At 40.2% G+C, this 15,830-nt stretch overlaps 1 protein-coding gene across 1 annotated transcript in view; it reads right to left on the bottom strand.

The window, feature by feature from the left end:
- Positions 1-701: 701 nt before the first annotated feature.
- cdh2 (cadherin 2) overlaps positions 702-15,830 on the bottom strand; it is a 165,091-nt gene continuing 149,962 nt past the window's right edge. The window contains exons 15-16 of the mRNA XM_008108615.3: positions 5,751-5,915; positions 702-2,128 (exon numbers count right to left, since the gene is read on the bottom strand). Coding sequence (XP_008106822.1) covers positions 1,922-2,128; positions 5,751-5,915 — 372 coding nt within the window. The 3' untranslated portion in view covers positions 702-1,921. The remainder of the gene's footprint in view (positions 2,129-5,750; positions 5,916-15,830) is intronic.

Below are 15,830 nucleotides of genomic sequence, written 5' to 3'. Positions count from 1 at the left end.
GGTACCTTATGATCGGCTGTTAAAATGCAATTCTACTTAATGAGGCTCTTGATGAATTCATTAGAAGGTGAAGAAACAAGGAAGTTAATACAAATATCTATTGAAGAAAACACAATTTCTCCTGAATTGAAGGGCAACTAGTGAAATTGTTCTATTAAAACACAAGTTCTATTAATTCTATTAATTCAACACAGATTTGAAGAATCTAGGAGAAAACAATTCTCTAATAATAAATTAAAATGAAGCCATACAGCAATTCACAAACCTTTCATTATTCCAGTAAATCATTTCTTTTAGAGGTCTTTAACCAGGGTTTTATCTCTTGAGGCACAAAACACTCATGCCTTTGCAAAATCCTCACCTAGTCTTGTGGGCAACATGTACATTTATGACAATTGTAACCACAGCTCGGTAGTCCAACTGCTCCTATGTGTATCCATCCGCCTTCTGCCCTTCTCAGATCAATAATGGCCAATCTCGGCTTGCAGATGGTTGTGTGTCGTGATTCATCCTCCAAAAAGGGAAACCCTCTGTCTTCATACCATCAACTCCTCCATCTTCATACCAACAAGAGATGAATTGACTTATGGAACACACAAAGACTTTTTAATACTTTGTCTGAAGGAGCTTTTAAAATCAGTTTTCAGTTTTAATTCCAATTTATTTTGTTCAAGTGAAAGAAATTCAATCTAGTCACAAGATCCAAAATTAGCATTTTATTCAGAACATTGGGGTAAGGGGTGTATCATTTATATTCTGGTACATAATACAGAGGCAAAGCTGTTGTCAGACATCTCTCTGGTTTAAAAGCTCTTTTTAACATACTGTGTCATTACTTGAGCCATTAGTAATAGGCTACCCCTTGAGTTCTCTCTCCCTCTCCTCTGTCTTCACTTTTTGTTTGTTTTTGGTACAAATTATGTAAAACATTTGTGCTAAGAACTTTTCTCCCTCCCCAAAACAAATAAAAAACAAAAACAAAAGAAATTAATTAAAAAAACCCAAATCTTGAGTACTCTAACTACAGCTCAACAACTGAATCAATGTCACTTGTTTGCAACCTGTTTGTAAATACTTTATCCATAACGAAAGATATAAACATGCAAAAACCTGAATCCATAGTCCAAATAATACATACACATGTTTGGAAGTCTCTGCACTTTGCCATAGACTATGCCAATAAAACATTATGTACACATACCATTTTTTACAGTGAAGTGGGAAAAAAGTACTGGAAAATGCTTTAAAAAATGTGTGTATGGATTAAGACCAAAATGTGTCTAACATTCTATCGTATGAAAAGAAAATCAGTTCTGCTACAAATGGGTGATATGAAAACTCCCTTTATTTGCAACCAGCTGCATAAGTTTTAGAATTTTAGTGAAAAACCCTAGCATCTAAAACTAGTAGTATTGTACATTTTTTCTTCTTTTCATGGCCTTGCCCTCCCCTCCCCCATAACAAAATTTCCCCATGAGGTTTTTTTCCTTTTCAATTACATTATTTTAATAAAAGCAATGCAATGTAACAAAACGCATGTTGAAGCATAGTGGTGATTGAACTTTCTGCCCACCCCAATGTGGTTTGTCTTATCTTTTCTTAAATCAGTACCATTTAAAGCCTTAAACATAAAACTAATCCCAATCTGAAAAAGGTACAAAAAGGCACATAAAATCCCAGTGCTTCTGTACTGTAAAATTCAAGTGTAACTGAGCTCAATTGTTTGTTTTCCTTTTTCCAAACAGCATTGGATGACTGATATTCCCAGTGAGCCCAAACAGGTTTGCAGCCTATGCCAAAGCCTTCAGCAAGCACTTGTGCTAGTAGACTACAAAGTTAAAGCCTAGCTTCTGTACGCTTGTTGGGAATACCAGTGGAAAGGTTTGTACTTGTCCAAATGCAACGCAGACCTCCTGGGCATTCAGTCATCGCCTCCCCCGTACATATCAGCAAGTTTCTTGAAACGTGGGCCCCAGTCGTTTAGGTAGTCATAGTCTTGTTCTCCACCACTACTTGAAGAGTTGAGGGAGCTCAAAGATCCAGCAGTAGAACCACTCCCCTCATAGTCAAAGACTAGAAGGGAGTCATAAGGAGGTGCTGTGGGGTCGTTATCTGCTGCTTTAAGTCCCTAAAATAAAAGGAGGGAAAAGGAGTGGGCATGATTAAGAGTAAAAACATGGAAACTAGCCCCAACTGACTAACCAATGAAACTGCCTTTGGTTTAAAACTGAAAGGAATTATGAAATATCATTGTTGTTAACTTGATGTAAGGGAGAAGTGAGCAAAATTTTAAGAAATGTATGATAGTGTACGATCGCTAGAAATAATCTTTGCTAGCTACTTGCCTTTGATGATGATAACATAGTCACACATGTGCTCCTCTACATTAGTAATAAAGGTACAAAGCACACATCCCCTCAAATGAGTGGATTCTAACTTCATAAATCTAGAGAATAAAATTCTCTTAGATATTGTAAACTCACTGTACAAAACTTGCATGGCTACCACTAATTGAACAAACCTATTTAACAACTTACCCAAATACACCAAGGCATTCAAATGAAGTGATCAAATATTAAAATGCATGCACAGCAGTTAAATCTGGATATGTCAGTGCTAATGTGCAGACTCAGCAACAGCAGCAGATGTGCGATGAACTCATGGGAAATAAGGTTAAGTCATCAGCAGGCCTAGTATGACTAAAGTATAGGGAGAACTACAATCATTTGCCTGCCTCTACTTCTTGTAAGCATTAGAAATGAAATTCATTAAAGATGGGATATGAGTTCCACCTGGACAGGTAGGATCAAGCATCCACTTTGCACTGCCTCTAAATCAAGAATAGCCATGGCACATAAAACTTGTAAAAACACATTTGAGCCACCAACAGCATCAGTCCCTAAACATTTTTGGCCCTCTTTTACGATAGCTGACAATGAAGTTTCATTGTCCAATTAAACAATAGTTTTTCATAGCTGTTGTGCTGAAACCTGTTGTGCCAACCCTAAAAGCACCAGCTAAAAACAAAACATGAAACCAGCCATTCTTAACACATTTCTGTTTTTGAAACTAAACCACAAATCTACCTGTTAATCTGTTTGATGAACAAAAAAAAAGAGAAAATGTCCATTCATTCCACCTCTAAGATCCTCCCTGTAAAGAGTTCTAGCAAACATTATAGCAGCCTTGTAAGTATGTACTGCAGTGATTCTCCTAGAATACAAGCTGTCATTTCAATTCTGCTTTCATAAGTATCAGTAAGGGTAGCTTGTGTACCTGGCTCTGAGATGGTAGTTTAAGGCTTCAATAAACAGATGTATCTTTTCTAAGGCACCAAATGTGCTGTTCTGTGTCAATCATTGGCATCAAGAATGAAGTGAGCAATCTTTTCAAGCTAGGAGTTAGACTCTTCTAGTTCAACATTCACTGCTGGCAGTGGATGATATAAAACTGCTGGTGCCATTGAGCTTATAGGATAAAACTGCAATGAAAAATTCAATGTTCCAGAGGCTGCACTTAATGTGCAAACTGTTTGCCGGAGAAGAGGCCCTGAAAGGCAGTTTTGCAGAGGCACAATGCCACAGCAAAAATCATGTCAAAATCTGCATTTAGAGGAAGGCTAAGTATGTGTCCATTTCATATCCTAACCAGCTTAATTTGTTACCCAAATGTTAACACTGGAACAATGCACAAGGACAGCCTGATTTGACTTTTAAAACATAAAAAAACTTTGAAGAGGAACAGTCTGCAAGCAAAACAACCCTTTTAAAGCTTGTAATAATCAAAACAATCTTTAACACAAGTATGCTTATTTGCAAAATTATATTGACTAAAGAAAAGTATAATTAACCTGATCTGACCAGTTTAATGTGGCTGCTGTGCATGACTCATATTCTGCATCCACAAGGTCAGAAAAAGTTTGGCAAGATCACTGGAGTTCTCTCATTTGTAGTTTGGCAGGTAGAAAGTGTAAATTATTACGATTACAAAAACACTCTTGAGTCATATAAAGTTTTTTTGCTCTGCAAACACATATAAATTGGGCACTTATTATTTGCTTGAGCAGAATAGACAGTTCTGCTTTTCGCATAGCAGGTTGGAAGCCATTTGGCTAAGTGGTCCAGTCTCATCCACTTTGGTTATAATTGCCGGGGTCTAGTGTGCAAATATTTAACATCAGATGGATCACAGACCAATCTTTAGATTCTTCAAAATTTCTGGGATATTGCCTGTAGAATCCCAACACCAGATAATGACAGAAGTTGAAGCCTCATCTATGCTATCACTATAATGCAGCTTTGAGATGACTCAAAACTGCGGTAGCCAGAACATGCATGTTGGCAATATGTGTGCTGCACCATGCCTTTAAGAGCATACATGACATTTTAAAAAGTTGCAGGAAAGTTCAAGTTCAGCCAACAATGCACTGCAACAATGCCAAATTATCCCAGATCCAGGATGAAATGCGGAGCACATTGTTGACACCTGCCTCTGCTGAAGCACATCAGAAAGGGGCTGCCAAAAAGCACCCTAAGGGCATGGCTGGGCAGCAGGGGACTACTGAAAGAAGTAATTGTTTACGTCTCATCTTCCTACATTACACTCTGGAGTACTGGTGTTCATCTCTTCCAGAAATTTGGGAGGGGGGGGGGGGGGGGAGACAGTTTGAAGTCAGGTTCCATGGTTAATGTAACCATCCACTTGGCCTCAAACCTATCAATCTAATCATCCGCACAGCACAGTGTAGATGTGCCTTGTGACATCTACATCTGCTTTCGATTCTCATCATTTTGTATGATGCATGGGGTTTTTTTGGGTTTTTTTTTTTTTTTTGCAACATGCTTTTTTGTGCATGTTAGCTTCTAGGTTGCATGGCAGAAACAAAGCTAAAGACCAGTTATACATGATTTCTCCGCAGAATTTTGCTTTAATTTATGTTTCAACTTCTTATGTTATGTTTCTCATTCATGCATTGATTAAGAAATGTAGAGTACAATCTATTGTCACTCCACATTTTTATATTTTGATTCATATCTCTTCTTCTACTGAATATTACTATAATTTCCAAAGTGGTATACACAAAGAAGAAATAAAAGCCTATCTCTTTAAACCTCATTAAAGTAAGCATTTACCATAAGAATTTGCCCAATGATAAAAAAATCCATGAAACAATGGGAGAAATACTGGCAATACTACATTATGTTGTCTCTGCAGACATATATCTTGGACATATTTTAATGCACAAAGGCACTTAGAGCTCTATGCCCTCTCTCTAATCTTATTTGACAGAGCTCTTTCAACCTCCTTAGAAGTACTGAATTTCTGCTTTTCTTGGGATTTAAAGGGTTATGGGCGAGGAAAATCAAAATGCACTTCCTCTATTATGAATTACAATTAATACATGATTTTAGGCTAAACTATCACTTTGATATTATATTTATTATGTGTATAATCCCTCTTGGAGATATTGTGGTTAACACAGATAACGCATTATGGATATAATTAATACCAATACACAAAAGTTAATTGATGCATTTCCCTTTTTCTATTTGAATGATTTAATTAAGTTTTCCTATGCTTTAAAAAGCTATATTTATGTCTATCATCCCAGATAATTTTAATTGTATAAGCAAATTTAAAAATTAATATTCTTTGGATGTGAAAGCCACTCATTATCAGCACAGATGGCTTCCCACAGTTGCAAAAAGGAATCTTTCCTGCATCTTCTACTCCTCTGACACCCATTTTACCTCATTAATGAAGTCCCCAATGTCTCCAGGATGGGGAGCTGCTGATCTGACTGGGTACTGAGGTTCTGCATGGATAGGTCTCTCATCAAGTCGTCTTATTCCAACAGGTTTGATGGCATCTGGTTCTATAGTGTCAGGCTGTTGGAGTTGACTTAAATCATAGTCCTGTAAGAAATGCAATGAAATCAAAATGTTTTGGGAAATTAAAAAAGAGAGGGAAGACTTCCCATTTCTTTCAAACAAACCACACTGAGAAGCATAAAGCCAATTCAAAATGCTTCTTGAATTATCTCGTATCCCGTTTAGAGAGAAATAAAATGTTTATTGCTTCAATGGTGCCCATGTCTCCATTTATAATATCATTCCAGTATGCTGCTTTGTGGTACACCTCATCTATTTTCCACTGTGAAACAGATTCAGAACTACCATTCATCTGTGACTAAACAATTTGCCTAGTAAAGTGCTGATTTACAATATGCAAAAAGTTGCCAATACAGAATCCTTTGTAAATGAACATAAATAAAATCCCAGGCATTCTGAATCTGGGACATAAACAAGGACAAACTCAACAGACTTGTATCCTTTAAAGAACAGCAAACTCATGTATTGCAAGGATGAAAGATTTAAAATAATGTGAATGTCTACAACTATAAGATCATAGGTCAGTCTTTTTTCAGCAAAACCAGACAGAAACACAGCACAACACCATCAAGTTTAGTGATGTGCTTATGATTGCTGGCTTTTTGTGCTCATGTCAAGATGGGCTTCCTGTGGCACATTCTAGCCTGTATGTAGTTTCTCAACCTTACATGATCTCCCCTCACCCTGAAGAATTCCACTGATTTCAATAAGCTCCCCAAATTCCCACTCCCATTTTCCAAGAAAGTGGGAGCAATTGTCAGACAATTTTTGCTCCCAAAGTCATATGGAAATACATCAAACATGTGAAAACACATGAAAATATCCCATGCAACCTGCACCTGTCATCTCAGAACCCCATATTACCCTCTTGAAATGACAACCTATTTTGCAGTTAAAGAGGTGCTTTCTTGTCATCATTTTGAGAAGAGCTGCCAAGAAAGCAAAGAAACTTGGGACAGCTATTTGGTATATATGCACACCCTCAAATTTGACCCTTGGCCCTCATGTAGTAGTCCATCCTTGATGTTTAATAACAAATATAAGAATTATGATACAGTACCTAAAACACGAAAATTGCATTTAATGACTCTAATTCAGATATCATCACTAGCCTTCAATGTAGTTTTGTGTTGCCTATTTAGAGCTTATTGTGCTGAATCTCAAGACGCCTTTTTTGTTGTGTTTCATTTGGGCCAAATTAAAAGTCAAAGATACACCATCAAATCATGGTGCTACCTGCCCATCTCTGCAGGTTTCTCTGTGGCAGAATGCAACACATTTTCCCCAGAGGAAATTTTTAGTTTTTAATAAAGGCTTTTAAAGATCTTTAGGTCTAACTATGGCAAAACAAGCACCTTAATTTTTTTTTGTTTCTTGCTAAGGCAGATGGTACATATATCACTTTTTGGTGGATAAAGTCAACAAACCACAGAAATACCCCATCAAACAACAAATCACAGAATTCTACAGGATGGATCCATATATAAAGTATGCTATTTAGGTAAAAAAGATAAAGAATATCTTTACACTTTTTGGATGCAATCCTAATAGGATCCTTTCTGAGGCCTGTTTATGCACAGTTCTGTATATTGGTCTGCCTAGAGATCACTGAAAAACCTAATTAAAGTCCTACTACTGCCATGCATTATTTCTTCTGTGATACCACTGCTAGATTTCTAATTAGACTCTTGGAAATGCCCATAACTAGACAACACTGGCCATGTTCCAATGGCCAGATTTCTTCTCAACAAGCTGAGATATGAACAAGCTTCATACACCCACGTGTAGTCACTTAACTCTTCTTTTCAAGTAAGTAGAAAACAAGCTGGAAAGTCACAGCTTCCCGTTTTATTTGAAATGAAAAATATCATCTGAAGCTTTCAGACAAGACAGAATATAGAAGCTAGCTTTACATTCTAATTGGTTTAGAAGGCATGAACCAGTTACAAACTGTAAACATATCTTAAAACATCTTAAATAATAAGTGACAAGATCATTGCAGAAATGTTTTTCTTCACATAGAAGCAAAGGAGAAGCTCATATGAAAAGAAACACTTCATAATCAACATTTAAAAGCAAAATCAGATTTGGTAAGTCTGAAAAACTAAGTATTTTTCAAACTTCACATTAATCTCAGAATATAATTCTGCAGGTAATAACTGCAAAAATATGCAAAGCATATTGCTTCACGTTTTGCCTATTGGATATTTAGTTTATTATTGCTATGCTAAAATAAATTAACTCATGTCATTCAAATGCTTCATACCACCAAGGATATGGCCAAAATATTATGTATATTCACTTGGAAGTGCACTCAGTAGAACTCAATTATAAGTAAACATAGATCTGGCTATGAAAGAAATTTTGAGGAATCACGATACCAGAAATATCCTTTAAAGAAAAAAAAGGAATAATGTTGAGCTGTTAAAATACATAATACATTAAGAGCTTTGAAGAGAAAACCTTACTCTGAGACAAAAGATATAGGTTTTGTTTGGTTTCTCTCTCTGTTTTCTTCTTCAAACATTGAAATAAGTGTTGTCTTTAGAAAATGTTCATGCCTGGTCAATCTGGATGTCTTGGAAGATGGTACTTGCAAAGGTTCATACTGATAAAATAATGTTACCAATTTTTCCTTATAGTTGCAAAGCTATCTACTTTAGAGGTTAAGTTATCACAAACAGAAATATTTCTGTTCAGTGCATCTTAAAATCACCTACTAAATAAATCAGTATCTTTAAAGATTTTGTTTTCAGAAAAATATATACAAGAAATCAGAATTCTACAGCTACATGTTCTGCAGCATATTGCTTGAATAAACCATAAACAAAAATATCCCCAGATGAAATCTGAAAACCAACCATTTGGTGGGGTTTTTTTAAACTCATCTTTCAAAGATCAAGAAAGCTCTTTTAATGATTTCAATTTGTAATTGCAGCCTTAATTTTCCTTGAAATTATTTTGCCTTCTTGTACACATATTTGCGGAACCCACGGTAGCACAGTGGGTTAAACTGCAGAGCTGCTGAACAAAAGGAGAGCGGGGAGCGAGGTGAGCTCCCACAGTTAGCCCCAGCTTCTGGCATACTAGCAGTTTGAAAACATGCACATGTGAGTAGATAAATAGGTACCACTCCAGCGGGAAGGTAATGGTGCTCCATGCAGTCATGTCGGCCACATGACCTTGGAGGTGTCTACAGACAATGCCGGCTCTTCGGCTTAGAAATGGAGATGAGCACCAAGCCCCTAAGTTGGACACGACTAGACTTAATGTCAGGGGAAAACCTTTACCTTTCATAGAATCATAGAATCATAGAATAGTAGAGTTGGAAGAGACCTCATGGGCCATCCAGTCCAACCCCCTGCTAAGAAGCAGGAAATCGCATTCAAAGCACCCCCAACAGATGGCCATCCAGCCTCTGCTTAAAAGTCTCCAAAGAAGGAGCCTCCACCACGGCCCGGGGGAGAGAGTTCCACTGCCGAACAGCTCTCACAGTGAGGAAGTTCTTCCTGATGTTCAGGTGGAATCTCCTTTCCTGTAGTTTGAAGCCATTGTTCCATGTCCTAGTCTGCAGGGCAGCAGAAAACAAGCTTGCTCCCTCCTCCCTATGACTTCCCTTCACGTATTTGTACATGGCTATCATGTCTCCTCTCAGCCTTCTCTTCTGCAGGCTAAACATGTCCAGCTCTTTAAGCCGCTCCTCATAGGGCTTGTTCTCCAGACCCTTAATCATTTTAGTCGCCCTCCTCTGGTGCCCAAAATTGGACACAGTATTCCAGGTGTGGTCTGACCAAGGCAGAATAGAGGGGGAGCATGACTTCCCTGGATCTAGACGCTATTCCCCTATTGATGCAGGCCAGAATCCCATTGGCTTTTTTAGCAGCCGCATCACATTGTTGGCTCATGTTTAACTTGTTGTCCATAAGGACTCCAAGGTCTTTTTCGCACACACTGCTGTCAAGCCAGGCGTCCCCCATTCTGTATCTTTGATTTCCATTTTTTCTACCAAAATGAAGTATCTTGCATTTGTCCCTGTTGAACTTCATTTTGTTAGTTTCGGCCCATCTCTCTAGTCTGTCAAGATCGTTTTGAATTCTGCTCCTGTCTTCTGGAGTGTTAGCTATCCCTCCCAGTTTTGTGTCGTCTGCAAACTTGATGATCGTGCCTTCTAACCCTTCGTCTAAGTCATTAATAAAGATGTTGAACAGAACCGGGCCCAGGACGGAGCCCTGCGGCACTCCACTTGTCACTTCTTTCCATGATGAAGACGATGCATTGGTGAGCACCCTTTGGGTTCGTTCGCTTAGCCAATTACAGATCCACCTAACCGTAGTTTTGTCTAGCCCACATTTTACTAGTTTGTTTGCCAGAAGGTCGTGGGGGACTTTGTCAAAGGCCTTACTGAAATCCAGGTAGGCTACATCCACAGCATTCCCTGTATCGACCCAACTCGTAACTCTATCGAAAAAAGAGATCAGATTAGTCTGGCATGACTTGTTTTTGGTAAATCCGTGTTGACTATTAGCAATGACCGCATTTGTTTCTAAGTGTTAGCAGACCACTTCCTTAATGATCTTTTCCAGAATTTTGCCTGGTATTGATGTGAGGCTGACCGGACGGTAATTGTTTGGGTCGTTCTTTTTTCCCTTCTTGAAGATAGGGACCACATTCGCCCTCCTCCAATCTGCTGGGACTTCTCCTGTTCTCCAAGAACTCTCAAAGATAATTGCCAGTGGTTCTGAAATAACTTCCGCTAGTTCCTTCAGTACTCTTGGATGTAGCTGATCTGGCCCTGGGGACTTGAATTCGTTTAGAGTGGCCAGGTGTTCCTGGACAACTTGTTTCCCTATTTGGGGTTGGATTTCCCCCAATCCTTCGTCCATTCCATGTTGCTGAGGTTGAAGATGGCTTTCTTTTTGTGAGAAGACCGAGGCAAAGAAGGCATTGAGCAGTTCTGCCTTTTCCCTGTCCCCTGTTGCCATCACCCCATCTTCTCCTTGCAGTGGCCCTATCGCCTCCTTTTTCTTCCTTTTTCTACCAACGTAAGCAAAAAAGCCTTTTTTGTTGTTTTTTATGTCCCTGGCAAGCCTGAGCTCATTTTGCGCTTTAGCTTTGCGAACCTTTTCCCTACAGGTGTTGGCTATACGTTTGAATTCTTCTTTGGTGATTTCTCCCCTTTTCCACTTCTTGTGCATGTCACTTTTGAGCTTTAGCTCAGTTAGAAGTTCTTTGGACATCCATTCTGGCTTCTTTGCACTTGTCTTATTTTTCTTCTTTGTTGGCACTGTTTGCATTTGCGCCTTGAGTATTTATCTTTTGAAAAACTCCCATCCATCCTTAACTCCCTTGTTTTTTAATATCGGCGTCCATGGAATGCCGCTCAGTAATTCCTTCATTTTTTGGAAGTCAGCTCTCTTAAAGTCCAGAATGCGTGTTTGACTTGTCTTAGTTTCAGCATTCCTTTGTATTGCAAACTGCAGGAGCACATGGTCACTTGCCCCTAAGGATCCAACCACTTCAACTGTATTGATCAGGTCTTCCACATTTGTTAAGATTAGATCAAGAGTTGCTGATCCCCTTGTTGCCTCTTCTACCTTCTGGACCATAAAATTGTCTGCAAGGCAAGTGAGGAATTTGTTGGACTTTGTACTCTTGGCTGAGTTTGTTTTCCAGCAGATATCGGGATAATTGAAATCGCCCATGACTACTATATCTCTTCTTTGTGCCTGTTTGGTCAGCTGTTGACAGAAGGCTTCATCAAGTCCTTCATCCTGACTCGGAGGTCTGTAGTAGACACCCACAAGATCTTTTTGAGTCCCGGTTCCCTTGATTCTTATCCAGATGCTTTCAAGCTGGTTTCCCAGATTACAGTTTTGCATTTCTTCTGCAACGTAACTGTTTTTGACATATAAAGCTACTCCCCCTCCTCTCCCCTTTGTTCTATTTCTGTGAAAGAGGTTATAACCCTCAATGGTTAAATTCCAGTGATGGGAGTCATCCCACCAGGTTTCAGTGATGCCTATGACATCGTATGTGTGGTGCTGTGCTAGGAGTTGGAGTTCGTCTTGCTTATTTCCCATGCTCTGAGCATTAGTGTAAAGACATGTAAGCCCCTGTGACCTCCCCTCGAGCTGTTTATTTGGGATTATTGTGCTCTCTGTACTTGGTCCTTGCTGTGTTTGTGCAGCCCTCCGTTTAGCCTTTTGGCAGTTCCCTGTGGTAGTGGGTAATATAGTGTTCGCCAGGCTGTTGTTCCTCTCCCCCAGTGGATCTAGTTTAAAGTGCGCCTGATGAGGTTTGTGAGTCTGTGTGCAAAAAGATGTTTTCCTACTTGTGTGAGATGCACCCCATCACTTGCCAGTAGTCCATCCTCTTGGAAGAGTAGACCATGGTCAAGGAAGCCAAAATGCTCCTCTTGACACCATTTTCTGAGCCAGTTATTGACCTGTACTATTTTTCCGGCCCTTGTAGAGCCGTGTCCTACAACGGGGAGGAGGGATGAAAAGATCACATGTACATTATACAGTTTTAGCTTTGTTCCCAGAGCTCGAAAATCATTTGTGATCTTTTGAAAAGTATGCCTAGCGGTGTCATTGGTACCTACATTAATCAACATAAGGTGGGGAAGGTGATGGGGCTTTAGGAGTCTGCTGAGCCTCTGAGTGATATGGTGTATTTTTGCCCCCGGGAGGCAGCATGTTTCTCGGGCCATCCCATCCGGTCTGGAAATGATGGCTTCCGTTCCTCTAAGGAGGGAGTCACCTACTACCAAGACAGGGTCCCTTTTGTGCAAGACAGTGTGTATGTCCCGTGAAGAGTGTTCCTGTTGAAGTGAATCATGTAGGTGTAAAGTGTTGTCCTCCTCCTCAACATCCCCAGTGCATTCATCAATGACAATCCTTTGAGATACATCCGAGAGCCCATCACTCTCCCAAGGATGTTCCTGTTGCTCCTGGTCTACGATTGGGGATGGAGCATTTGCATGATTACATAAGTGTGAATGTGGTGATGCACTGTCCCCGTCAGGACTATCCCCTGCGCATTGATCAAGGGTGGTCCACTGAGTGGTATCTAAGAAACTGTGGTCCTCCACAAGATGTGTTTCCTGATTGTATGTTAATGATGTAAGAATTTCAAATCTGTTGTGTAAATCCAGCTGAGCAGGAGTTCTGCGAAGGCTGCCTGGTCCTGTGTTTCCTTCTATGAGTGACCTCCTTCCAAGCCTGAGAGTTGTCTACCTTTGAGTTGATCTCCCCATAAGGTTCCTGATCATGGTCATGGTGGTGTTGGTGTGATGCAGGCTGCAGATCTACAGCAGCGTGTTGTGCAGTGTCCAAGAAGAGCTTGAGTGCCTGAATGTCCTTAAGGGTCTTAATACGGTGCTCGAGCTGTTGGATCCTCTGCTCCATCAGAGTCATCTGTTTGCATTTGGAGCAGATGTAGTTGACTAGTTTTTGTGTGAAAAAGCGGAACATGCCACAGCTGGTGCATGTGATGGGAATGTTTTGCTTTTGTTGCATCTCTTGGTGAGTGTGGTGGCCAAGTGGGATCTTTGTACAGTTAAGTAATATGCACGCACTTTTATGTGCAGACTGCAACAACCCACCTCTTTGTGTATTTGTTTATGTTGCTTTGTTTCCTGTATGTACTGCAAAGGATAGTTAGTAAAGGTCGGCGCGCGCGACACTGGCAAATAAAGCTTTCCCAGAAACTCAATTAACAGGGGACAATGCCTGCTGTCAATCAACTTAAATACCTGGCTCTCTTTCAACACAACATTCACACAACAGTTAGACTTTGACCACAGGAGCCAAGCCCACACTCAGTTTAAAATCTTAGCCAAATCTTAGCCAAATCCTACCTGAAGCCAGGGAGCAAAAATGTCCTCCTGCTGCCTCTGCTTCTGTGAGAACCAACTGCCCTTCTGGGATCAGGCTCTGGCTCTGGCAAATAAAGCTTTCCCAGAAACTCACACTGGCAAATAAAGCTTTCCCAGAAACTCAATTAACAGGGGACAATGCCTGCTGTCAATCAACTTAAGTACCTGGCTCTCTTTCAACACAACAGTCACACAACAGTTAGACTTTGACCACAGGAGCCAAGCCCACACTCAGTTTAAAATCTTAGCCAAATTTTAGCCAAATCTTACCTGAAGCCAGGGAGCAAAAATGTCCTCCTGCTGCCTCTGCTTCTGCGAGAACCAACTTTACCTATGTTTGCAGAACAGTGTCCAATATTGCTATGATTTACAAATACTGTTTTGTTTTTACTTGATACTAATACCTTTGTAGAAATATTAAGTGCAAAGTCCTAGGAAAATGAGTAAAATTGAATTGGTAGGTCTATGGGGCTGAAATTTAACACTACTTCTCTGGAGACTTTTAAGCAGAGGCTAGATGGTCATCTGTTGGGAGTTCTTTGATAATGCTTTTCCTGAATGGCAGGGAGTCAGACTGCTTGGCCCATGTTGTCTCTTCCAACTCTATGATTTTATGAACAACTCAAGCTGTTTTTTCTGCAAGACTGTTAAGGCCTCCAAGAGCTTCAACACTATGCATACTTCCAAGGGAGTAACATTCCAAAGGATTTCTTGGACCGATTTTCCTGGAAACAATGGAAGGTTCATGTGCAGAAGCAGGCGTCTTGAAGTTCTGAGTTGTAAAAGTGCTTCAAAAGCAGAGCCTCGGCTTATGTACAGCCATTCACATCTATCTATCCATACAGAGCAATACTCCATATGCATATTTAAATAGGTACACATGTACACACATTTACTGAAATAGACACTCAGGTGCTCCTACAAATAGTTTTTCTGACTTCTCTTCACCTTTCTTTACACACAGCATAATTAAGCTCAGACTCTTATTATAATATCTGCAAGCCTCTCTCTTCCTAATGCTCTCCAGCTGCCTTCTAGGCCCAAACCAGTCTTCCAGCTTCTTTATCTACCTCTCTCATATTCCTCATCCTTTCCACTGCTGCATTATGTTCCAACCACCCATTTGCTCCCTTTCTCCAAATTAACATATCTTCTGCTATCAAACTGCTTTTGTTGATGTCTGCTAGCAAGAAAATGGGACATGGTACAACCTGCTGCTCTGGTGTTGAGTAGTATAAACGTGTATGTCAAAGGTCAGATGCCAGCCAGTAAGATAAATATAGTTTATTCAAAAATAACACAAAAAAGCTGAGCACAAAGTCCAGAGAGCTCACAACACTTTAACTTCAGTGTGATTAAACAGTTCAGAGCAAGAAACCTAAAAAACGCTAACCAGAATATAATCCGGATTATCCGGGGATATAATCCGGATTAAAACCAAAGTGCTTGAAAACAGCTCAAAACTGCAAGGCAAAGTCAAAAGAGCAAAACAAACAAGGGCAAGAATTCCCAAAGGTACAAAACCTCCCCAAAACCCAAAAGTACAGCAAAAAGCCCAAAACTAAAGAGAAAGCCCAAACCGGGCTAAAGTTCTTCGCCAAAAGCGGCGCAGACAAACAATGTTGGAAAACGCTGAGGCAATGGCAACGAGCCGCTGCGGAGTTGAAAGCCAAGCCAGATGTCAGGGGAACAAAGCATTGAAGCGACGTCAAACCGGTCCGGAGTGAGGATTGGAGAACAGCGTTGAAGTCGAAAGGGAAGCCAGCGGTCAGCAATAGAAGTCAGCCACGAACACGGGAATGATGCCAAGCCGAGTTTAAGAGCAAAGAGATATGCCAAGTCGAGTTCCGGTCCAAGGTCCAAAGAGTGAAGTCGTCACAGCAAGGTCCACATTGCGGGATAACACAAAGAGCCAAGACAACGGAGGCGAGCAGCAGTTCGGTTGCAAAAACCCAAGCCAGTCTTCGGAGTCAAATACAGGAAACCCAATGGTGCCCAACAACACCTTGCCACACGCAAGGAACAATGGCCAAAAAACCCCCAATTTATTTAGGTTTCCT

This window comes from Anolis carolinensis, chromosome 4 (genome assembly GCF_035594765.1).
Source record: "Anolis carolinensis isolate JA03-04 chromosome 4, rAnoCar3.1.pri, whole genome shotgun sequence".
NCBI lineage: Eukaryota > Metazoa > Chordata > Lepidosauria > Squamata > Dactyloidae > Anolis > Anolis carolinensis.
The sequence above is the reverse complement of the archived record's forward strand: the minus strand, read 5'-3'. Positions and strand labels throughout refer to the sequence as shown.